This window comes from Sinohyriopsis cumingii, chromosome 14, assembly GCF_028554795.1.
Source record: "Sinohyriopsis cumingii isolate HCF-2022 chromosome 14, ASM2855479v2, whole genome shotgun sequence".
Taxonomy (NCBI): Eukaryota; Metazoa; Mollusca; class Bivalvia; order Unionida; family Unionidae; genus Sinohyriopsis; species Sinohyriopsis cumingii.
The window spans coordinates 47,701,402-47,728,364 of NC_142974.1; the positions used below are offsets into that span (position 1 = coordinate 47,701,402).

General features: G+C 36.7%; 1 protein-coding gene across 6 annotated transcripts in view; it reads left to right on the forward strand.

The window, feature by feature from the left end:
• Positions 1–26,963, forward strand: part of LOC149783716 (enteropeptidase-like) — a 220,011-nt gene that overhangs the window by 76,855 nt on the left and 116,193 nt on the right. For 2 of the 6 annotated variants that reach the window (XM_089931969.1, XM_089931970.1), the window contains exons 18-20: positions 4,524–4,680; positions 5,623–5,692; positions 10,628–12,211. In XM_089931969.1, coding sequence (XP_089788095.1) covers positions 4,524–4,680; positions 5,623–5,663 — 198 coding nt within the window. In that variant the 3' untranslated portion in view covers positions 5,664–5,692; positions 10,628–12,211. Of the gene's footprint in view, positions 1–4,523; positions 4,681–5,622; positions 5,693–6,341; positions 7,515–8,453; positions 8,623–10,627; positions 12,212–26,963 lie in introns of those variants that run through there. The other 4 variants (XR_016413660.1, XM_089931971.1, XM_089931972.1 and 1 more) reach the window with 4 other exon arrangements.

Sequence of the window (26,963 nt, forward strand, 5' to 3'; positions counted from 1 at the left end):
ATGACTATAGGCTACAAGTCCGCGATCATGTCATCAATTGTTTGCCGTTCCGTAATCAGATCATAAATGATAAAACTTTACACATAGGCACACTTGGATTTTATTTAATATTTTCGAGTAGACAATGAATACATAAAGCCTGTTATGTTTTGTGCAGAATATGGGGCTCCATTTTCCCAGCTCATTAGAGTTACGTCTGCTCCTGACAAGATGGGGATGAAGGGATTAGATGTCGTTCATGTGCTTCTGATGCATGTGATAGTTGTATATATTTTAACAATTGTCATTAGTCTGGATATTCTCCCATAATAAAGTTGCAGATGCTTGTAAAAATCAATGCGCCTGCGGTAATGTTCGTAACAAGCAGCTCCTTAGTCACGCTTGTCAGGTGACATTTGCTTGCTGATGTTATGGAAGCCAAGGACTGGTTTCATTATATCTACCCGTTGGTTATTTGCTGCATAATTACTTAAGCTCGAGCAGATTTTCTGGAACAAATTTAAGGTGCTTATCAACGGCGAGAATCCATTCTTGGACACTGTGAAAAGCTGCGAGAACGCGTTTTTCGCAAACACAAATAGATGAGCATGAGCTCCAGGGAGATATTGTTTAACCTATGCCCAATCCAGTGACAATTGAAACTGGCAACGCGGCCACATCATATGATAAAAACAATAAAAAGCCATTAGCTCAATGAAAAAAACAGTTAGTGAAAAACAATTATTGCGTTCTTAACACAACTGTACAATGGTTGGAAAGCGGTAAAAGATGATACAAGAAGCTGATACGATTATTCATCTGATATAGAGAAAGATGAAATTAGGATGATAATGAATAAGAAGATGATTTTGAGGATACAACAGAAGACCCAGAAGGTCCGATTTTTGTTATAACAGACGACCTGAAAGGCGTTGTTGGAAGCCAATGAATTGAAGAGGGAACACAACAGCAACAATATAAGGATGTGAACAATCTTAAGCATCATATTAACCATAATCTAAGGCAAACATCAAGCGCAGAATAGGCAAACCACTGTTAGAATATAATTATCTAAATGACACATATTATGAGCTCATAGAAACGCTGGAGAATATTCTCCAAAAGCCAGCAAATAAGCCGGAATTATCGGGATGATTGAGGATGAGGGCGTAAAAATTCTTGACCATTTGACAGCTTTTTTTCCCTGTATACAACAGATCACCAAGTGCTTTACAATGATTTGTAAATTAAGGTTGCTTTGCAGAACTAATTGATTTAACATCATGTAATTGATCAGATCATCTCTAGTGCTTGACTCCAAAGTGCGATTGATCGATTTACTGTCGGATACTCTAACTCGCTTGGGCTTGATGAATAGCCTAAAATATATAGCTTTGATCTCTCCTGTAAGACGGTACGTCTTTCACAATGTGAAGTGTTTCAGTATTGCAACAACAATGACATTCACTTTGCTTTGACACTGATACCATGAGCATATAACAATATACCATCAAAGACCTAGCCAAAGAAATTTAGGAAATGATAACAGCAAACAGTCATACTGTTAGGAATATTACATCATTCGTCCATAAAGAACAGGATCATACTGGCTGGTGAATACCGTGTCGATTTTACAGTTGAACATAGCATTATAACTATTTGCCGATGGTTTGAGTCAGGAATCATTTGCGCGACGAAATCAATGATAGCTAGAGTGTAGTGGACATTACCGATGTAAACTGTTTTATTGCTCAAGGTTCATATGACAGTCGTGACATTTCCCTCAATACGATCTACAGCATGTTTTTCCCCCAACCAGCCACTAGGCAATTTATTGTCAGTAAGGCCGTCTCCTTTGATTAACTATGCTATAAACAATGCTATGATTATCTTAGAAGTCAATGTGCCAAAAACCGATCAGTTTTGAAGTAGGGTAGATTTTAATAACGAACGAGTTACTTTTAACTTGCAACTTAGAAATATATGTAGACCTGTAGATGCAGTCATAAGCATAACAGAACACATGTTAATCATTATTCATTGGCCTAATAAAATAATGTAACCGGACTGAATCAGACATGCAACCAAGCAAGATACAGCGCAAATGACTATAGGTAGGTTCGACTTTGTTCTCAAACATTACATCGGACATGCCTGCCAGGACTAGAAAAGAAAGTCAGTCCAATAGAGTTTAAGGCAACAATGTATGTTTCTGTCAGCACGGCATGATTGGCAGTAAAAGCTGCTGGGGACAAGATCGCATATAAATTCAAAAGCACTGTAAAAAGTCGTCCTGTTATCATGACACAAGCTGATATCCATGAGGATATTAAGTAAATAGTCCCATCCACCGAATCCATTAAGGCTTTGACAAAACAGCCAAGCGTATTCATTTACAGTTTGAACAAGATATACTCAGTAACCTTGCCAGCCATAAACCTACTTCCATTTTTAATAACAGAGCAGCATTGTTAAATATGATGATTGGCAGAGAACTATATGTTCTCTCGTAGTTCTGTATAACCAAAATATATAATATCATGCTGTTTTAGTGCGCGCCTGATTACCTTAGACCTTCTCAGGAGGATACTATTGATGAGTCCACAGGAGAATATGAGTACATATGAGTACACGGGGACAAGGACCATCAGAATCTTAATGAAAGTAATACTCGATATTTTTAGTCACGAAAATAGGACGTCTATTGGTGTCGGAGAAGGCTTCTTTATCTTAGTGTTGCTGTTTAATCTCTACTACTCCAGCTTCATAAACAGTTAGTACTCAAGCTACTGTGATCAACGACAGCTGGAGCTTGTTTTATAGGTTATGTACAAACTAAACAATCATACTGTTGAGAGTATTCAGAACCTGCCTATTGTTAGTACAATGCAAATTTGATGATATGTAGTGATGATTGTAGCAGGAGCGCGGCCACCAACATGTTCTGGTTGAAAGACACGGGGACAGGAATGCAGCCAGCAAAAAGTTTATAACTGGATCTGCTCATGCTGAGCCGGCTGTGCCAACAGCTGAAGTAGACGATGATGATGCTAACATTATATATTGTTCTCTAGGTGCTACTGACTATCGATACACATACGATGATATGGAATGGTCACTGCGGGTACTCTTACTATTCTTAATTAATTATGAAGGTAAAAATATAATACAGGTTTTGTTGTATTAAGACTGAACACCACAGTCGCAGGTGCTGATACTCAGATACACACATTTCTTCCGCTTAGCTCTGTACGCGGATTGTACTATTAATTCAGGACATTATTTCATGGAGTAAAACATGCGCTGATTTTAAAAGAAGCGTATGAAATGAGTACATGCACAGAGTCACGTAGAGTCAGAAGGGCAGGATGCAAATTCCTTCTATTCTACAGGCGTAGCTTCATCGAGTAATGTATTTGACGAATACAAAATAAAAGTTTCTATGATACATTGTTTCATTAATAATACATACTGCTGATGTTTCTGGCTACACATAGTCGTGCCCATTTTAAACCTTCACGTCACTCTTTCCCAGTGCCCTAGACAGCATTGTTTGTTTCTATTGTCAAACAAGCAATAACATATGCCTCGAATACATCCCGTCTTCCTGTACAGGGTTTGCTCCCTGATGCAATTACGCGAAACGAAATGACATATTACAATGAAATTTGGTAGTCAAGTTTGGTGAGGCTTTTATTCATTTGACATATACATTTTATCCCACCCTTAATAGCATTATTAGACATTTTTAAATACCTTTGTCAGCATTATTATACAAAAGTCACCTAATACGGACTTACGAAACATGGTACCAGGCATACATTAGTGAATTCATGTTCTGTATTTGGAAGTTGCAAAATAAGGAAATAAGACAATGTTTCGGATTAGATTCAACTGACTTGTCTCTCAACCTATTAATAGCATATCAATAACACAATAAACTTAAGAAATACAATGGTGGTAGGCCACTACCTTTTCGAAGTTATCTCTCTGGGCTGTCCATTAAGTCTAAGTAGGTTGCTAGCACTACTGCACAAAAATCACCCAACACTATTTTTAAGCATTTGATGATGATTTAACTACATTTTCAAACCGTTACATTAATTCACTTTATTTAACATATTTTGACACAAACCTTTCGATTTTCAGGTCACGTTAGAAATGTTTGCATGTTTTTGCTTCTACGGTTTGGACTGCTTGAAAAAGAATGTATTAGTACTATTATGTAAAGACCCACTTGAGGTACAGAAAGAAAATTATTTTGTTCAAATGTATAAATGACTAGATATTCAGACCATGCTTTTAACCTTTTATTCTTGATTCTCTTGACACAAAACATATTAGTTTCTGTAAAGCAAAACAACTTGAACATCAATTTTAAATAGGTAGGCATGTGTTTTGTTAATAACCTACTTATATGTTTCTGCAGTTTTAACAATATTTAACGTTTTGTTTTACGTTTGAAATGTTGGAGGAATTTGTTCCGTCTGCATTGAACTGTACGAACTCGGATATATTTTCAATGTAAAAAATGTGGATTACAGGGGGACTCTGGAGGTCCATTGATCTGCCGTAACAGGTATGGTCGATTTGAGTTGTTGGGAACATTAAGCTGGGGTTCCGATAGCTGCTTCAAAGAAGGATTCCCAGATATTTACCAACTTTCCTACCCTCATGCGGGCTGGATAGAGCAGACTACGGGTAAGTTCTTGGGTAATTGGTCCTTTTTTGCTTCAATGTCTGAATATTACCTTTAAAATTAAGACTTTGCACGTTAATGCTCATATTCCTGGACATAACCAGTATTCTTTATTAATTGTCCATCTGTCAGTATCATGATTAGATCATTAACGTTTCCTCATAATTAGCAACCGTCCAAGATACAGCTAAGTTCTTTACTGTTTCTACCGATCATGGCTTACTATTAAAGTGTGAAAGAATGTTACATTGCACATTGCACATAACTGCTTCCAATTTTGAATTCAAAGAAGTAACCATACTCTCTCACTCTCGCCGAATATATATATATATATATATATATATATATATATATATATATATATATATATATATATATATATATATATATATATATATATATATATATATATATATATATATATATATATATATATATATATATTCTTGAATTATCTTAGCCTGAAATGTGACTTTAATAATAAGCATAAAGTGAATAAACAAAACATCTAAGTCATGTTGGTTACTTTTGTAGTCATTTTTGTACTCATCTTTATCATCCTCATCCTGACTCCTAATCACTCTCTCTTCTTGATCATTATCGTCATCTCCATAATTATTTGGAGTCACAGTGGCTCTGTATATTGCTTGTTGGACTCTCGACGAAATGTTTACTTGTTCGAATCCTGTCATCGGATCAGCCTGGGTCAGCTGCCCAGGTGTGTCTGTGGGCAAGACACTTTGCTCTGTTTGCCTGGGCACCAAATAGTGTTTCTTTCCTAAAAGCAACAAACCATCAGCATCATCTTCTTCTTCTTCTTCCGATATTATTATTATTATTATTATTATTATTATTATTATTATTATTATTATTATTTTAATTTTTAATAGTGTTTCTGTTGTTGTTTGTTGCTGGATTGACACCACCATCCAACTATTTTTCAGGTCTAAATTTCTCCGATCTGACTATGGATATGGAATATTGAGAAAATGTAACAGGTCTATTTATACCAAGGTTAGTATTCATGTGTCTAGTTATCTTAATTCTTCCATCTGATAAAGAGTTTAAAACAAGAGATATAAATACAAGTACAATTTAGTACAGACACCTGCTATAAGATTACTCATTATAAATACCAAATTACGAGAGATTATCACTGCCTGAGCCTGTACAAATGAGTGTCTTGAATTTCCACGATTTTGTCACCACCAACATGATGATCAAGTATTTGTAATGTTCAGCATGATATTGATCTTTGGCACCGCAGCAGAGATTAGTGTTCTATTTACTTTTGTGTGTGTACTGATCATTTTATATGTTCATTAGATAATTATGATCCGTGAACATCAGTTTGGGCAATAGTAGGTAGCATATGATGCTACCTGTAGAGTTTACGAAATCACTAGCTAGATGAAAGTTCTTGCATTGTCTTTTGGGGTTTTCATCTAGATTTATTGAAAACGGCATTCCATTGCAAACTCTTCTCAGTGATGATAATCAAACAATATTAACTAAAGACCAGTACTGTTTGTATTGGATTTCATGATATGGACATTCATTGCAGTTTCCAACACATATTTTCATTCAAATTATGACCACTGGTTTCATGCACGCTGTCGCTCTTGAAGGTTCAATAATATAAAATTGATCTTTGCTCTTGCAGTTTGGTCTTAAAGACGGGTGGATGCTCACAGCAGGAAGCCCTGAAATCAGGCTTTATTTTATCAAAGTTTGCATAAATTACTCAACTGTATCAAACAACGTCATCAGAGAAGACAAAAAAAAAACGATATTTTATTAGCTTCGTTAGAATCAAGTATCAATTACGTCTACATGCTGAAACCATAGAAATAAGTGAGTGTAGTCTTGTTTATTAAATATGCATAAATATCAGATGTATCTAACGAAAAACTGAACCTATATAAATACTTGAATTGAAATATGTTCATCAGATCTGTACATAATTGAAATCTGTATCTAATATGACAATCAGTTTGTTAAATGTAAAGTGTATGAAATTGAGTTTTTGATCGCGTTTTCATAAAGGCTTGGCGATTGATGAAATATATCATTGCTTTGCCTTCTTATGAACTTTGAGGAATTTGACTTAATTTACTGAAAAGATCGTTCGCTTCGCAGGATGACCCAAAATTTAATAAAGGTATACAAAGTAATATAATTTGCAGACCTTATTTTGCATTGACATAAACGATAAGATTAGATTTTAAGGCCAATCCAAAAAAAAATTCATTTTGTAGACATATTTTGATCTTTTACTTTGTCTTTCACACATATTCTTGTTACTGTAATTAAACAAGTACCGCTTGCAATGGAGAACTGAAATATCGCAAGACATATTTTTTATACCGATAACATTCAATACTCGGGCCATAAAAAATGTTATCCTTGTTACCATTTTTAAGCAAAATCTATTTGAAGTTAATAATTTAAATTTGATATTCATGTTTAAGTTTATACTCGTACGCTCTGAAAATGATAAGTCACTGAAAAGTATATATCAGAAATCTAAAGTGACTAGCAGCCTAACAGGAACTAATAATAAATGCCTTAATGGCTTTATGGTACAAAAAACAAACGTGACATCAATAATTGCGTCATACTGAAAAAAACATCAACATATATGTATATGTGTTTATTTGATATGAAAATATTTGAACTTCAGTTTTCATTTTGATGAACTCTTAAATACGCATTAACTTATTATTCTTTAGACAGTTAGTGACCTGGTACTCTATGTCACTCTTTCTTAAAGCAGTGACACTTTTTGGTCAATAATATTACTTAAGAATAATGCAATAAAATGAACTGACACACATTTTAAGTGTTATTTGATTGACCAGCCCTTTACCCGTTTGAAAATATGTTTAAACACCGAGAAAGGATCCAACATTTAATGAACGATTATATTGAAGGTCTTATCATTGGGAAACATTTAACATATTTAAGAGTACAAAATGTACATCCAAAAGCAAACAGTGTGCACCCAGGTTTGCCGATGCATATTGCACTGGGTCATATCGGTAAATGCCATTTACTGGAAGTCATAGGAAACGTTATCACATGGGATGGTGAACAGACCAGCTTAAATACAAAACTAAAATGTTTCCAAAATAAAATCCAAAAATGCCATTATAAATGGTCACACTGTAGAAAACGCCCATAGCGTCAGACTTTTCAGATACTGGACATTACTAATTAAACTTTACAGAATACCGTCTGCCTCATGGTACTTTAATTGTTCTGCACTGAATGAAGACATTGCGTTGTGACGCTGGTGGCGTTTTCTGCATCAGGAATTCTATTCGGCCGTGGTCTATCAGTCTCATTCTAGTAAGCTTTTGAAACTTATATACCCATCCACATCGCGAGTGAGAACTGTTCTGTGGTAGGTCAACAATCCAAAGATTATAGCTTATGGTGTTCAAGAAACTGTGTTTATCACCTGTAAGGCTTATGTTTTATATAAAAACTCTTGGATATGTTCTGAAAGGTTATCTGCTTACCTTTGACTGCAACACGCGGATTCACGGATGTACGAGTCCGGTCATTTCATAATCGCAGTTGTCTTATAGATGCAGCATCTCAAACTTGGGTTTTAAACCTTAGCACCCCCCCCACTTTCTGAGAAAATACCGGTGACGATCGCGACTCCAGTACCGTTCTCAGTTCCGTATTCGTGTATGCTGTTGTGCTCATCGTTTATTATGTCTTGACCATGGCATTCATTAACACGTTTTGTATGTTATCATACTAGCTGCAATTGGCACTAATACTGGGACGTACTTGAAGACGTGGCAGCTAGCTGTTGATGCCTGTCGAAGAGGCCTAGATTAGCGGGTCAAGTTTTTAATTCTCGAAATGTTCTTGCGGTCGTCCGTGGGAATAAAGTGTATATTGGAAGCAGCGACAACTCCAGCGAAGTGGTAATTATGACCCACATTTTAGCATATGGCATGATATTCGATATCTCTTCATCACTCATCGATTTGAGTCTCGTAGTGGTAAGATGCCGGCCTGTGCATTCTGTCGTTGCTCCAGGAATCATTATCTCAGACAGTCGGTGACACTCGCAGGTTGCTAAAATTATTGTTTCATTTGCATTTGTGCTGGCCTACCTCGAAACCAAAATCAGTTAGTACCCCCGCAATATCAAGGTCATTCATATCATCTTTCTTTCATGATGAGGCTTCAATGGTCGCACAAGACAGTTATAGTTTCGACTTTTCCAGAATCTCAATGAGAACATCTGCTACCTTATGAGCTATCTCCACCGATGCACCATAGGAGCAGATTGTGGTCTAGATGCACTAGACGAGCATTTGCTATTGCCATTAGTGTAACTCCCATGATGGAAATCGGGGCTACCCTTAATGCGAAAGGGGCAGGGACCCATTGATAAAGAGATTTCTAAATCAAATCTTACTGATAATTTGTCGGTGGATGTTTTAATTAACGGCCCCAGATCCCCGGTACAAAAAGAGAGAAGAATCCGTGATTTGTTCTCTTTTTCCAGGTTTTATGCCATAAATTGTATAGCGTTGTCGTGTATGCCAATTAGAATTGATACTATATTTAGTTTCTTCACATTCATCTATAATCCGGCTGTTGTTCTAATCACATTGTCTTCAACGGGATAGTTAAACTATACGAATGTTTTTATTGCGAGGGGAAATACGCAGTGATGTTGATCACCGTAAAACAAATATGCAGTTCATTCCAGAATCATGTATGAATGCAGATACATTGTATATATCAACAACAGCGTGTGACAAATCCTTAGCAGTGTGACACTAATGCCTGGCACAAAATTGGGTTCATATTATTGCGATGTAACGCTCTTCATCTACCAGACATATAACGTGATTATCAATCCTAGAAAAAAGACTTTCAACCTTTCAGTGACCCGTTGGGATATGAGAATGGTTAAGGGATATTTTCCAACTTTTTCTTCTGCTTATGCTTATTGTGACATTTTGTGTGCTCTCATTAGACATATCTGGAAGAAGAGTTATATTTTAACTGAGCTGGTGCGTTCGCCTCCTGCCCCGGAGCTGTAGTATTACTAGGCGATCGATGTTCAGTTCTTATCAATCAGCTATTTTAATCATTTCCGCATCACGGGAAAGTGAGATATGTGCAGACAGTTTTCTGATGTGAATGTCATTTTAACATTAGTTTACAATTTTGTTCCTGCCTTTCATTGGCAAGATTTTCTGTGGTTGAGGTACAATGTTGTACATTCATTGCTGTATTGCATATGTTGACTGTTTATATATGACCCAGAATTAAAAGAATTGTCACAAGGATATCCTATTAGCATTACACGTCCAGTACAGAATATTAATGACATATATTTTGTAGATGCATTGAAACTTTAAAATTAAATATGTTACAATGAAACAGTTCAATAAAGAAAACTTGAATAGTTAATGTTTACTGTTTTAAAAGTATACTCGTTGGTTTGGTCCTTTCTGTTTTCTTTGATGGTTCTAAATACTCTAATACCATTACATTATTGTCTCTGATTTGTACTTATGTGAAAGACACATCTGTGCGAGTACACTATTCACACTGATGAGAGGATTCATAGATGGATGCGTATTTCACATAATGGAAGACATTCTTTTCTGACATATGACTGTTATTTCTCTTGTATATCATTGATGGAGAATATATCTTTCACACGCTGTTATGAGTGACATTGTGGGACACTGTTGCGGAATGTCTCATTGTCACATTTGTATGAGTGTATGATCGTGTTTTCCAGTTCGACATGGGACAATTATATTTCTCATCAAATAGTAACACAGTTAAAACATTCTTTTAAGTAAATGTATTGGAGATAAAACGTCTGCCCAACAGTTTCATCATAGTGCTTCGAGAACCACTGACGTCTGGAAATATATTGATGTCTTCTTATGTTTTCAGATGCAATCTGCGTAGAGTCCCGCTTACCAAGATATATAACATTATAATATTAGCCATAGCATTCGTTTATATTTCTGTACAGAACATTTCTACTTTATCAGTTTGTGAGAGACACCATATCAAACAACACATTTTATACATGAAGACTTTGAAGGTTTAATTTGATTTGTATGCATTTCTTAACTTATTAAACAGAAAACATATCTTAGAGACAATATAGGATTTGTGTCTTTTCCTACGTTAAACAGATATTTATATTCCATCATATTGCAGATTTTAGAAAAAGTCATATTTTTGCACATGTTATAAATGTAGCTAATAATCCGAGATATTTTTTAGACTAGCGATCATCATACCCTCTAGCCCTGATTTTTTTGCTTTTTGTATGGGCCCATTGTTGGTAAAATGTATTATGATATATATTGTTTATACTTTTCACTTTTATTGATATTGATCTATAATGTTTATACTTAATGTTGCTTTTTATCTAACATTGGTCCTGCTATAAAATATGACATGCTAAAATAGACACATTTATGTCTTAATCCAATTTTATCAAAGCACTTTCGATTAATGCTATTGTAATTAAGTATTTTTTAATTGTATCTGGTATTTTCCTCTTTAGGAAGATAACATATGAATACGTTGTCTTAGCTATTTCTTTTATTTATGTATCGTACTAAAATTGTCCAATTGAAACCCATTTGATTTACATTAGATAACGTGCCATATCTGAATTCTCAAATTGCCTGCATGTTTTTAAAACGCAGACATTGACATGTTTCAGACATGTCAAAAACATCGTTGGAGAGCAATAACAAGTCTGTTATATAGTATGAAGTTATATGATTCATTGCTACAGCTGATGTTCAGTGTCAGTTGTATATTACAAATAATATAAAATACACCAATCCATTCAGATGGCATTTGAATGTATGTGATGAGGTTACATTACTGTAAGAAAATGACATATTTAGTGCTCCGTCGCTATACAGCCTCTGAATTTATGGCTACCACAATTAAAATGCTGTTTTGGTCAAGGATTTCAATAATTAAAGTACATTGTAGTATTATACTTGCTATTTCGTTTGCCGATTTGTAACTTTGGTTGGTTAATAAGAACAACAAAAAATGTTGTTTTTGTCATCGTTAATAGATGTTGGCTCAATTATATTATCCAGCTTTGGAACACAGCCTAGTAGCATACCTCAGCATGGTTAACCTTAATACAGTGATACTTTTACAACAGTCAATGATCAAAGTATTAAGAAGGGGCTGTTCACTAAATAAAGGGGCAACGCGTGGAGTCTTGTTTGATTGTTTTTATATAAAAAACTTTCCATTCATACGGTTTTAATATTTGAAGTCAATTTGTATTCACCATCCGTGTTTATTGTTTATTATTAATATTATTAATACTACTACTACTACTATTACTATCATTATTAGTATTAGTGTTCAATGTTATGTATTCATATTATACCCTTAGTAATATAAAATGTGGAACAAACTTGAAAACAGGAGGTTTCTCCAATGCCCTTATATCCTTATATTTTTTCCAAGATAAAAGAATTACACTAGCAATATGTTTAGTCCTTTTAAGTATAAATAATGAATGACATTTGTTTGACAAGAATAAAGTGGAAAATATTTGCTTGCATTACTGAAAGATAATGCAATCTGGCATAATGTTATCATTTTGTATTATTTTGTGAAATGACACCTCAGAAAAACAAGGTATAATCCACCAAGATGTAATCCACACATTTTTCTTTTTTTGACCTTTCTCTGTGGATTAAACAAGATTTATATGTATTATATATTTTGTTAATTCCATGAAACTTTGCCATAAAATGTTCAAACAGCAATGATTTCAGTTAGTATGCATCAGCAGTTGTCCATTACGACCGATGATGACGAAAGCTGTGCTTTTTGTGCTGCGGAAGGTGCCTGTGTCCAATGCAGGAAGCACACCGGATGTTACAGGTTGGGCATGTGATTTATACGTGATTGTCTGGGATGCTGTGATGTGCCGTTTTCTCTCATAGTTGTGAGTCCTTGACGGCAGTTATCCTCCACTACTCCAACAGCCTTTGTCATGAGCCTGCGATGTAGACATTTCCTTGGCCGACTCTTTCAGCTCGCTGGGTTGGATTTCGCACCATTTCAGGTTACACGTAAGGCTGTCTTTGTACCTTTTTCTGGAGCGCCCTCGTTTCCGCGTTCTTTGTTTGAGCTCATCATAAAAGAGCTGTCTCGGTATTCTGGTGTTCTCCCTCTGAATGACATGGCCAGACCATTTGAACTGGGCTTTAAGTAGCAATGCCTCAATGCTAGGAAGACAGTCCCTGTTGAGGTCATCTGAGCTGTACACCCTGTCTTGCCATCTTATGTGCATTATTGACCGTAGTAAGCGCATGTGAAATTGCCCGAGCCTTCACATGCCTGCGGTATACAGTCCAGGTTTCACAGCCATATAGCGAGGTGGTGAGGACAACAGGTTTATAGACCTTTATCGTGGTGGGCATCCGAATGTCATTTTGCTACAAGACTCTGACAGTAAGTCTTTCTAGGGTTTGGCCTGATTTCCGGATCCTGGATGTAACTTCATTGTCCAGCGACCCATCTGAAGATATCGTGCTTCCAAGGTATGTAAAGCATTTCACGTTCTTTAGCTATCTCCCCTCGATCTTGACGGTGGGTTGTGGTGGGCTCATGAAAGGAGTTGGTTGAAGGAGTACCTCTGCTTTATCTAGGTTATTGTCAGACCAAACAGCTTGGATGCCACATAAAACTTATTCACAATAATCTGTAGTTAGTTGTGCTTGTATGTCATAGGTGCACAGTCACCTGCAAACAGAGCTTCAAGAAAGTCTGTCCAGTGTCTTTGTTCTTGCAGACAGCCGACGTAAGTCAAACATGGATCCATCAATGGGACACTAGATGTAGACTCCATTGTTTAGGTCCTTCGCTGCATGGAGTATTACTTGGGTGAAGAAGGGGTTGAACCCACTGGTGGGAACACACAATCCTGCGTTATTCCGGTCGGGAGACAACAGTGTTCTGAGTACTATCCATTGGCCACGACCTCAGCTGTCGTGTCATTATGAAACGAAAAGATAATCCTGGTGAATTTGCTGGGGCAGCCAAGTTTTCCATGGACTAATCACAGGGCTTCTTTATTTAAAAGCCTTGGTGAGGTCATTGAACACTGTATAGAGATCCACGTTATGTTCTATTCATTTCTTCTGTATTTGCCTCACAGTGAAGATCATGTCGACCATGCTGCGGCCAAAGCAGAATCCACATTGTGATTCAGAAAGCAGTTCCTCTGAGAGTTTAGCGACAAGTCTGTTGAGGATGGTGCAGGCAAAATCTTCCCTGCAATGAAGAGCAGAGAAATTCCTCTTTAGCTGAAGCAGTCAGCATTAACGCCTTTATTGGTGTACAGTGAAGCGATGGTGTCGTGTCGTTTATCTGCTGATCATCTCCTCCTCGTCCCAGATGATAGATAGGATGTCATGGAAAGCTGCAAATCTTTATGTGCCACGAGCCTTGAATATCTCTACAGGTATTCCATGTTTACATTGTGTTCTGCCATTGTTCATCTGTTCAATGGCCATCCACCCATCCTCCTCAGATGGTGGCATGTCCAAAGGGATGATGTGTAGGTTAAGTTTGGTTCTGACAAGTCTGTGATCAGTCCAGCACTCGGATGCATGAATGGGTCTAGTGGCTGCGCCGCAGAGTGTGTGTGATGCGTCTAGTGCAGTAGTGTAGTTGAAGTTAATTGGTATGTGCTATAAGGCAAGAGGCTGTCCATGTCATATATGACAGGCCAGCCCTTGCGTTTTGAGCAAATTTATTTAGCTAGATATAGCTTACAAAAGAATTTTAACATTGAGGTAATATGTTGTGTAAATACGTTCAGATCAGACCAGGGATTACAGCATTACATAAACTCAAAGCGAAAAGAGATATTGCTGTCCAAATATATAAAAATTGCTTTTCTAAAATTAAACACAATCTTCATATTGACATAATGGTAAAACACGCTATTTTGACAACATGATCAAAGATAAGTGCCAACTTTTGGAGCATTTTAATTATTTTATTTAATCTCGGACGAACACGTGGAATTGAAAACTCCACTGATTTCTGATATATCATGTGTTTTCTTTAAATATGCAAATGAGGTTACTAGTTGTCTGTTGAATCATGTGATGAAAGGAATGGTTAGGGTTACAATCCCCTATGGCTATGCATCTGAGGTGTAGTACCTAGGTTACTGGCTATAGTTAATAGTCGCATGAAACAAACCTATACCAGCCGTAAAACTGAAGCAACATATTGAACTTAAAAAGTCCAAAATATAATTAACTCTTCTGTTCTGATATTTGTATCTGATTTGTGGTTAACATAAACTGATATATCTTTAGTGAAAGATGTCTTAAACAATGGAACATCAACAAACATTTTGTTATTTAATAGCAATTAAATAGCAACAATGCACTTTTCAGTGTGATTTATGTACAACAATATAAGTTCCATTGTCGTATCATTGATACATAAGCAGTAATTTTGTTTATTTAAATGTTATAGTATTGGTTACGAGCAAATATTTTTTTGTAAAAAAAATCATCCATTAATTTAAAAGATGTTGCTCAAAAGATTAAAAATAAATTAATCTAATGCATTATTACATCTATCGCGAATGAGGTGGAGTTAAAGCTTCCTTGTGACTGATAAAATAGTGAAGCAGTATGATTTACAAGCTATGTATCGTTAAGGTCCCTTTTGCCATTGAAAGCTCTGCTATCCCTGTCATGTCATTATCTGCATATCAAAAGGGAATGGATGATATTTTTTATTATAGATAAGGAGTTCTCTATTGATATAAATGTTAGCCCAATGTATAAATTCATCTCTGCCTCTTACTCTTCACATTTTTATGCCGTTATCTATGGTTAATGATGACAATCCTGTTCAGCCTAACTCTCCTAGACAATCTTTTCTTGGACTGATTTATAATGCAAAGATTCACACACAACATACATTGGGCTCAGTTAGTGGTCACTTGAAATTTTTGTCATTCGATGGTTGTTTGCCAAATGGTAGCTGATGGATCAATTTACATTATATCTAATGGCTCGGACGTTCTTGGTGACATCCAATATCCCGCAGAAAGTCTGTAATGTCTCTGTTAGCACATATCGCCATAGGTGTGATTCCAAGGATCACATTTTGTGACGGACCGGGACGGTCGTAGGGTAGTCTCTGTGCCAAAGGAACGCTTATTTTTGGTTTTCTTGACTGAGAAATAAAGCAGTTTTCACCCTTAAGCCAAAGTATATATAATTCAAATGTGCTCATAGGTGCATCCCACTTGCTGTTTCTGGAATATATTTGCAGATGTATCTAGATATGATAATGAAGTAATGCATACCAATTGACAGCGACAGTTTACATTTCTTGTTGTTTTCATGGCAAAGGTGCACGTACGTGCATAATATAAGCATACGATGTATATAGTGAGATAAGTAAATGCAGCTAAATATGTATATTGACTGTTAATTTTATCACATTGTTTTGACAATTAGTTGCTTTCAAATTTTCAAAGATGCATGTTCAGTATTTTTGTCACTAGGGCTAGATGTCGCACAGAGTATATTATTTGATGTTTTGTACTTTTCATTCTTTTCGCATAAATGATCCTCTCTGCAAGTTAATTAATATCTTAGCTACAAAAAATGATTTTTGTTTGTTTTCTATGTTAGACACTTTCAACCATTAGCAGGTATAGACTACATTTGTGTAGACAATGTAAAAAATATAAATATATCCAATGATGGCTGTTATATTAGATGAGTACCTGGCAAACGGATGCAACAAACATTTTGCATCATTTTTACCATTTTGGAGATCTGAATGAATATAACCATGTGCGAATGAGCAATTAAATTGGTCCTCATTTGATTATGATAACAATACATGTTTTTGTGCATCCTTGTGTGGACGACAAACATGGTGCTATATTTGTTTTACCACCAATACCACCAAAGTACCTCCCACAAAAAAAGACATGCACGCGGGCATAGACAAAATAACAATGCGGCTTAGAACTGAATCTTTATCAAATTATCAAAAATGTTCATCAACGTCTTTCAAACGTAAAATTACAATTGAGATCAACCCCCCCCCCCACATTATTATCTATGCTCAGTATTGTTAGCAGACCAATCTAAATGAAACATCTGTAACATAGCAGCGGGTGCCTACCAACTTTTTTCTCTCTTAGTCGTCTTTAATATATTGTATCATAGTCCATCGAGCTTGTCTCTAAATTCTAAATCTGTGATCAAGACTTCAGAACAGGGCGAGCATTCTTTGAAATATACACAAATAACACCTATCTCTAAATGAAAATGTGCAGCTTAGAACTACCGTTCTCATAAACGAAAATACGCCTGAAACATGTAATTTCCGTGATCAGTGTAATACAAAATGAGTCCAGGACTATGAGGGATTTGAGTAGACATATAAAGTTAGCAACGTTTTTAGCCATAAAGCTGGCCATATTTCTTTTGCTTGCTCGATGCCTTAACCAATCGCGTTATTGATATTTCTGCATGTCAAGTTATTTTTTCGAGGAACTGTCATGCAGGGTTAAAGTCATTGGTCACTCTATGGAGGAGTACTCGTTTGCACGTGAATCTGGCAGTCTAATCCAGTGCCCAACTTACATCAACCCTGTTACTGTTTCGGCGGACTGTCTCACTCTTGTATACAATTAAACGCGCGCCGTAAAGGGCGATGATCAAAAGGGGTTGGCAACGATTCAAGTACAGAGTCAAGACGTTATGGTTCATCCTCGTGATCAAGACTATCAATGCCCTCTTGCCACCATTCTTGGTAGCAGTAAAATATTTCATCCTCCGCTTCCAAACTGAAAGTAATAGTGTACCCCACTCAAACTTTATACCACGTTTAGAATTATCGCATTTATTGCAACAAGTTTGAATGCAATAGGTGTTATCAATGTGGTGCCCTACTGATGATTCCGAGTTTCGAACAGCTCTAACACCGCTTTTATAGTCTGTTAGCAGGACATGGCCTGGATGTGTATTGTATACCTATTGCCTAATATAGCATTGTTCGATATCACCATTAATTGTTGATGACTGCCGTATCCTCCGGTGAGGTACGTCTATAACAGGGTAGCGAACAGAGTATACCCTTGATGATTTATGTCCATAAAAGACTAAGTAACCCGTGATAGCGGACATGGTTAACTTGTTTACTTCTGAAAGAAGAAATAGCTGACACTCGAATAGTATGCACGCAGTCCGACGTTGTAGACCAGTGAAACCACCCCCTATTCGAGGTACAAACGACTATAATGTGGCTCCGGCTAATAAAAAGAGTGAATACTACACCAACTACGAACAATGAAGCAAAGAATAGCAAGCACAAAACGTTATGACATATGCATCCAAGATGTTATCTCCTAGGCAGCAAACTTAACTCTGGCTATAACAAGCAGATTGGAAGCAAATGAATGGTGATTGTTGACAGAAGTATGCGCAATCCTCAACAGCGTAACTTTCATAGCAGATTTGAATGAGGACGCATTGCAGGGGAGAGGATTACACGATTGATTAACCTTTGAGTAATAGATTGCACTCGAAGATACTGTCAAAATTGTTCCGTCAAGATTTTCGATCAGGTTATAGAGTCATTTAAGTTGAAGAAGTCAGCATAGAATTTTCAGGGTGGAGGTGTGACTAATGGAGTTTGGGTCGGTAAATATAGCTATGTACATAATCTTATCTTACATAAACATGAACTGTCACAACGCGGGTTATTTCTAAGTCATAGGTCATTTGAGCCATTTTGTATCAATTTTGTTGCTAGTGCAGTCACCGGATAGGTATAATTTGGATACAAATGCGACTTCGACCATTACAAATACATTGATGATAGCACCTGTTACACTACGACAACCAGCTCAATCCGCATTGAGTCCATCACATTTTCCTAGATTTGAAGAGATAGCGGAAAGTAATTGTCATTGTAGAAAAGCTAAGCACAGCCGACCAAAACTAATCTTGCTGCTAATGATATGAACGTGCCTGGAGCCCCGAGACTGGCATTTACAGATGCATTAACGCCTAGCGCCATTTGAGATCAATCGCGACATTGTATATAAGCTCAGACGAGTGATTATCAGAGAGATTAACGTTAAGATCATGTATAAAGATATGGTGAGCAATAATGAAATAGGCACTTAGAGCAATTATTAGTACCCTCTCGCTGAATGCCTTAGGCTCCAAACATTATTCATAGCAGTTTCATTAAAAACGAATCTGTTTATCCTATATTCGTGTTTCCATAGTGTCGAACACCAGTTTAATCCTTAGAAACTCTTGAGGAAGAAAATGTCAGAACTTTGGACTGTTTGATCGCTTTGTTGATAGTAAAGTGTGGAAATGTGCCCAAATCGGTACTGTAAATTCTCCATCCATCCGCCTATTTGGGCTGAATGAAGAAGACAAGTTTTCTGCATATTTGTTACTTATATCCAAGTTGGAATAAAGTGTATGTTTAATGCACTGAGATAAGGTATTAAGCGAAAACGTCCAATAATGGAACGACTGCACAATCAAAACATTGGTTTGATTTTGCCCCTCAGTTGAATTTTCCATGTCGCATGGCCAAGAAAGGAATATTTTACTCTGGGAATAAGCTAGTCGTTTATACAATAAAATTGATACTGTTTGAATATAAAATTATTACTATATTTGTATAATACCTCATGTGTGTGTTTAAAAGCTAGAGAAAGTGGTAACAGTACAGGAAGTTAGGTAGTGTTCTAACTTGTTATGCTAGTTACTTCCTTTGATACCTAAATAAAAGAAGCAAAATGTTAGAAAACTAAAGTTCACAAATAATTAACTGTATTTCTACATATATCAGGAATGTTGATGATCAGACGAATTTGATACATATTTTTAAAAAAAATGAGCATATAGACTATGCTGTGACTTATGGTCACAATGATTACATTTATTTCGGGGAAGAGATCAAAAGAAGCTGAAATTTATCTATCTATCTATCTATCTATCTATCTATCTATCTATCTATCTATCTATCTATCTATCTATCTATCTATCTATCTGTCTGTCTGTCTATCTATCTATCTATCTATCTATCTATCTATCTATCTATCTATCTATCTATCTATCAATTATCTATCTATCTATCTATGATAGAACAACGGCACACCATACATCTATATAAAAGTGGCGAAAGCGGGTACGAAGCACGTTGGATTTCGTTGACAGAACACTGAATACCTCAGTATATTTGCTCTGGTATGGAATACTGTCAACCATCATCCGGGCCTCTCTTCTCAGAAGACCTTGAAATTACAGATTTGGGCTGAAAGCTGCTTTTTAATGTTATAGAATTTGTCACCTGGGTACCCACGCATATAAGCCGAGAATAAACTCAACACTACCTCAGACGATATAACCAACGCAAAGCAGTGTCTGACAAAGAGTTACATCTTCAATAATAACAACAAGTATACGACCATGAATAATGAAATGCTAGTAATGGCGTTCAGTTGTATCCTCGAGGTGGCAAAACATGAATTGATGGCTACCATTAAAGACTAGAACCGCAAACAGGGCATGCAAAATCCCACCGGGAAGTCCGCATAAGTAGTCAGGGAGTATCAGAAACAATAAAGCAACAAACCTCACAAATTCATAAAGGGATACAGGATATGTCGTTTTGAAGCTTGGGGTTCGCTGTTACTTTTTAAAGTATATGTTAGCGATGATAGCATTATTTCTTAGCGGCACTTTGACCTTGTGTGGTACAGGTAACATCATGCAACAAACTCCACACTACTAATTCCATTGCTAGCTTTGAACCAGTACTGTACAACAATATATATATATATATATATATATATATATATATATATATATATATATATATATATATATATATATATATATATATATATATATATATATATATATATATATATATATATATATATATATATATAAGAGAGAGATAGAGCACCCACGCAAATTATCAGACATTGTCCTGAACTAGGAGTGCCCCTTTGCGACACTTTGGACCATTTTGGCGGCCCCTGCTTAATCAGGCGTATCTCAGCGACTTCATTTACATTGTTCTAACACATTAAACCGTGCTTGATATCAGTAAACATCTGTATTAAGGACTGAATTTTTCCTTTGATAATTCACAGTGCAAATACATTTCCATCAGAGCGGATATGTAATCGGGAAATGAATATTATGTATTATATTTTATAGAAAGTTCCATTTTTTAAAGAACTGTTGAATTAGCTTGGGGGGAGGGGGTCACTTTATACCAAACAAGTAATAAAGAATGTTATGTCTATTATTGTCTTCTTTATTTTCGTATAATTCCATATGAAATCATATATTTGTAGAGACCCTTTTCACTTTACCCCATCAGTTTTAAAACAGCAGATTCTGCATTCATGTTGTTGCATGAACAATTAGTGTTTTTAAGTGAATAAAAACGAGAAAAATGCCTGTAAGTAAGATAATTTAATGACAGCTTTTATCAGAAATGTAACAAACATTATCTTGGAGTAGTGTGTAGGTCACGTAAAATAGTTACGTACTTTCATTTAATGAATCAGTGAATCACTTTTACCTTTGCTTTACATTTGTTTAAAGACTCGTTGACCTGCACTATCTGAATTCATTTAACTGCCAGATATCTTGAAGTTAAATTTAATGTGAAAAGTAGCTAAGTGTGTCCTATTTTGTATACTTCATTCGCTCTTTGTTTTTCATACTGCTATAACTGATCCGGTGGCATAGTGGTTAGAGCGTCAGCCTGGGATGCGAGAATTCGACGGTTCGAACCTCGACCGAGTCATGCCAAAGACTTCTTAAAATGGTACTAACAGCAGCCTCGTTAGGCGCTCAGCATTAAGAGGTTAGCGTTAGGACTGGTCGGCCTAGTGTCCGGATGTGACTGAGCGGGACATCATGGTACATGTTTGCGTCATGATGCCCTGTGCTGGATATCACTATAAACTGCCATACTGCAGACATTGTAGCGATATGACTGAAAAATTGTTACAGCTATAGCGGAATATATTTTAATATCAACCGGCTAGAGACAAAATTTGGAAAATGTATATAAGGTTTAGACAGCGGTAGACTAAGTGATAGATTCATGATGAGACAGTTAAAGAATTGGAGATCATCATAATATTCCCTTTTAATGCACGTGAATATCATAGTCATTCGAGACGTGGAACTAAATTGGGACTTGACTTTACTTCAACCATATAATCTCATTCAGGCGTATTATTTGAAGTAAGAAACATGATGATTTAGCTGAAACTATGGATTGTTTAAATGAGATGTTAGTCTGACAATACAATCAAAAAACGAAAGAATAGAGTATGCATTGTGGGGTTTTACGCCATTTTTCCGCACATGCTTGTAGAGCTATTTTCATTGCTCTGCTGTTATCTCAATCAAATCAAATAATTTGGAAAATTGCTATTCAGCCTCCGAATTCAAGAGACCAGAACATAAACTAATTTTACTCAATTACGTATTTATACAAAACTTCCTAATTGCTCCTGTGCAAATCATATTCTCAAAAAGCTGATAGAAATAATTTTATACTTTAACCAAAGCTGGACAAAATTTATATTTCTAGTGATAGGATACGATTTTTAAAAAAAATTATCTTGAAAAAAAAGAACCCTGGATCTGAAATCTTTTCTTTTTTATTTCTGGGGCTGTATCTTGAGTTAAAAGAGGAACATCATATTAAAAAAAGTATTCATGACTGATAGATGTTCAAAGAGATGCACAATGAACAGCAATTTCGTTTAATACTAACGCCAGAGGGCCATAAAACACAATTAATTTTACTTAAGTTCTCTACATTTGTTTCTCCGTACTGACCTTTCCACAGAGTGACAATCAATACAAATCATATGTTAATCTAAAATACCTTTAACGGTGACTCTTTTTTGAGATGCTGGACTGTCAACCGAGCAGCATGTAAACATAACACAGATTTCACTTCTGGTTCATCACTAAGGTCTTATTACTCACTGTGCACAGTCGACCAAATACACACGGACAACCACACCCTGAGCTCACATTCTCAAGAATTAAACAATTACCTTTAAATCCCTACCAAAAATGCACAAATAAAATTATTTTATCACCACCAAGATGAGAGAGGAAAACATGTTCTAAAATAGACTAGAACTACATCATTTAAAATAATATTTTAATTTGACCATTTTTGTACATTCTTGAAGCTTGGTGTAGAGATGCATTTCTTCATAACAAAGACTGCATACGTTGTGACTGTCATGGATAGCCACAAAGCTATTCGTGTCTATCGGAAACTTTCTCGTCTCATTGATTTTGGATTTGCTTATTTCAAATGTTGTTGTCCTAACCTTTTCGTTCAGATATCATTGTCTTAACCTATCTTACCTTGATCTTTGTTACTAACCCTTGTGATTGCTACCGCATCGTGTTAAAAATAGGTTACAGTGATTACAAACTATCCTTCTGTGACTTTGGTTTACCCATTTGGAGCCCATGTCGAAATGATACATTTAAGATCTTCAAACATTATATGTATGGATCAACCTGTGAGAAATCCTATCATCATGGCACTAGAAGAATAATGTTCTGCAAGATAGTCACGTATTTAATGAATCCATATGAAGCGAAGTGCTCTTCAGTGAACCCATATGAAGTGTGGTGCATGCACAAGACCTGGAAGAAGAAAAATTGGAAAGCAGAACCAGGCAGTAGGAAATGCTATGGCGATGTGTAAAAAGACCGAAGTCAGTACTTAATTACAAAGTGGATATATATTCTTAAAGACATCTGACTGCCACCTAGTTAAGACCCGAATAAGACTGTCTGAGAGACCATGTGCACCCTCTGTTGCTGCTCCAATCCTAAAACTATGAGTCTTGAATAATTGAGAATTAAATCCAAATAGCAGGAGCGATGTGCGCAAGGCATGGTTGAACTCCTGCCTAGTTATGTGCAACCTCCATGGGAAAGTGTGGTCCGAAATGACAACCCCGCAGTTGTAAATATTAACTCAGCTTGTGGACAGGGCACTGGTCTTGTACAATTTTGTGCTCACCACTTAGGCAAAATAGTGTACCCTTTCAGCGTTTGCAGTCTGTAAACTTGACAACTAAGCCATCGTCACTGATATGAAACTGAGAGAACTGAAATAAGTTTGGGTTTCTGAAACCAGGTTGTCTGTCATTTCCGCTACCCGCAGGAATGCATGAAATGCAAGTAGAAACATGTACTTTAATAGAGCCTCATGGAAGGCATTGTAAGTAAATGTCGGTTGGACTAGAACGAGATTTTGTAGAATACATTTATAAATTGGCAGTCTGGCTTCTTTGTGAGGTAGATGTTTATGAAATGTTTGCATAAGCTTTTGCATAAGACAGGAATTGGTTGGACCATGGATATGTTTCAGCATGTGCCAATAGCCAATAGCGGGGACATAGGTATATATGATAGATATATCACTAGGTTTTCAAAACGATAGTAAATGAAAAGTGCCAAATTGGTACTTGAATCAGGGAAAGTGCTGTCGAATTTTCAAGCGGTTGAAAACTCGACGTAGTGTTTCTAAATGTGCCTGTAAGCCTCGGTCTAAGAGTAAGAACGTGCGTGTTTTACTAATATGGACAACATTACTCCCAGACCGGTAATGTTGGTAGTTGGAGGAATATGTGCTCCTGTTGGCGAGAAAGAGCATCCTCTAAATCGTTTTGAAGACCATGGACGTGACGAACACAGAACACAATAGTGTCGTGTAGTTGGTGAGTACCAGTCCCCGAATTAAATACATAATGTCAGATTCCCTGTACGATTGCTTAATGATACTATGAACTAAGACCATGTGCTCAGCCTATATATGAATACAACTGTCAGCATGCAAAGGCCTCCATATTTGAATAGCAATAGCAACAGGATAGAGTTCAAGAATAGTAATGTTTTTTTCCCTTCCACTCCTCATTCCGAACCCCATGAAACTAGCTACAGCCTAAAACAGCCCTGCACTCCACCACACTAGCAGCGTCAATGAAGAGATTTAGTGTGTCCGAGTTCAACAAGTGACCATTTAAATGCCGACGAAACTGGATCCACAGTATCAAATCAGATTTTACTGCTTTGGTGAGTCGAATGTGGAATTGAATAAGTGAAACTCCAATTGAGACTAATGAGTAGACAAAGGAATGCTCGTTCTCGGAGTACCACGCCACAAGAAAAATTGAGGGTACTAACTATGGACTGAAAATTATGAAGTGTAATCTTTGGTTTCTGCAGGCATCCAATGCATAACTCATACAATCATCACAAGAGCAGGCAGGAAGGTTGTATCCTCCTCCATAAGAATGCTAATGTCTCCAAGACCGTAAAATGTAGTTGAGTTTCTTCAAACATCCATCTATAGTACTATATAATATGTGAAAATCAACTAAGACATGCACCATATGACTTATGCCCAATTTTGTGTTGGCTAGCCACTGCAATGCCGTGCTAAAACTTTCAAAAATTGTTCAGCCCATCGGCAAACATTTATCAAAATATAATTATTTTCCCATTAAAAACCAAGCAATGTATATTGGGAAGGCATGACAGGTATGATTAAAAAAATGTTCTAGCCACATCAATTGTAGCTCCACAACACCCTTTTCCTAACTGCTTAATGGAAGATAGATCATAATCAATGGAAGAGTACTGAACTGGCGACTTTGCTCTCGGAATATTAGTATTGACAGAGTATCTATGAGAATGTGGTAAGTGGTTTAATGAGACGGTAAGGGCCAGGAGTCTTTTTCTCAATCAAGCCTAAGGGAAACATCGTCATTTTTGGAATAGGTAGGAAATGGAATGGATCAACAGATTTGCACAGCGCCGATACCTCTTGAATTTTGGCATCCGTTGTGGATGTGGTTGTCTCTTGTTGAGCTTCAGCCGATGTCAAGTTGTTACAAACGGATGTAGATATGGACCTTCTATGACCGATGTCAAAGCCTAGAGTAAAACCACTGATTAGATAATGTGTTGAGGGTGGGTCACACCATTATAACCAAACTTGAAGGCGATATAGTGCAATTGGCTAGGTAAAGTTCCACTTGGGTTGTCTAGGGGGCCTGGTGGGACACTTTCAAAGACATTGTGTGGGCGGGCTGCTTCTGACTTTGATATCCCATGAAACAGCAAAGGCTTGCTATGCAGTTCCAACTCAGGGGAGTAACGGGTAATGACTTCGAAAGGCTGCATCACATTCTGTTTGCGTAATATTAGGGAATTGTTACCAATGCAATTGAAACGTGTGTTTGAATGAGCAATCCAGACAAGCTGTACAGTTTATACCTTTGTGATAGCAGAAGCACACACCATTTGGAAACATAACTCTTGGGGAATGTGCAATCCCTTGTGAGTCTAAAACTGACTGCAGGTACAAATCTAAGTGTGTTGTGCCTCACTCAGATTGATGGCCACTGAACAGACAGAACTGCTCATCATAGGATCACCCGTTGGCTTGTGTATTGGGGAGAGTCATTACTGTTTTCATGTATTGCGACAAGCATGCAATTGGTACTGTTTTACTTTCTCCAAGGATTGTTAAGAACATATTCCAGTCAAATCACTTCTGAGGTTTCTTGTGATTCGGGGTTAGTTCAATTTCTGGAGAAGCCTGGTTTATATCAATTTGCATATTAAAGGTCTCCTCACTGCTATCAGAAAGGAGCATATGTACATCAATGTACAGGCCTTCCTGAATAGCTTGTATGACCTTTATAAGTATAACAGCTGTGATCTGAGTGGATGCTTCAACAAATTTAGTTTAGTTTTGACATGGAGGCACAGTCTGAGAATATCAATAAGGACACACAAAGTACTGGTACATATTAGTGTATCCCCCATCAATACGGACATTGCCATCTCTACGGCCTGGTCAACCGTCTCATGATTTTGTTGCTGTGACGTGGATGCAGCAGGTGACTGATTGGCATCTGGTTGATTCATCTGAAGGGTGCTGACAATGTTGGACAATGGGCCGCCCACATGAGTATTGATGGTGTCACTCACATCTCTCGTGACATTTCTTATCGCCTCCTCATTAGGCGATGAAGAAGGGCCAGGAGCTGAAGGTGGGGAATTTATTATGTGCCTGTCATTCGTAGTGTCCACCATCCGCTGTACTAATTTGTATCTTTTCGTCGGGA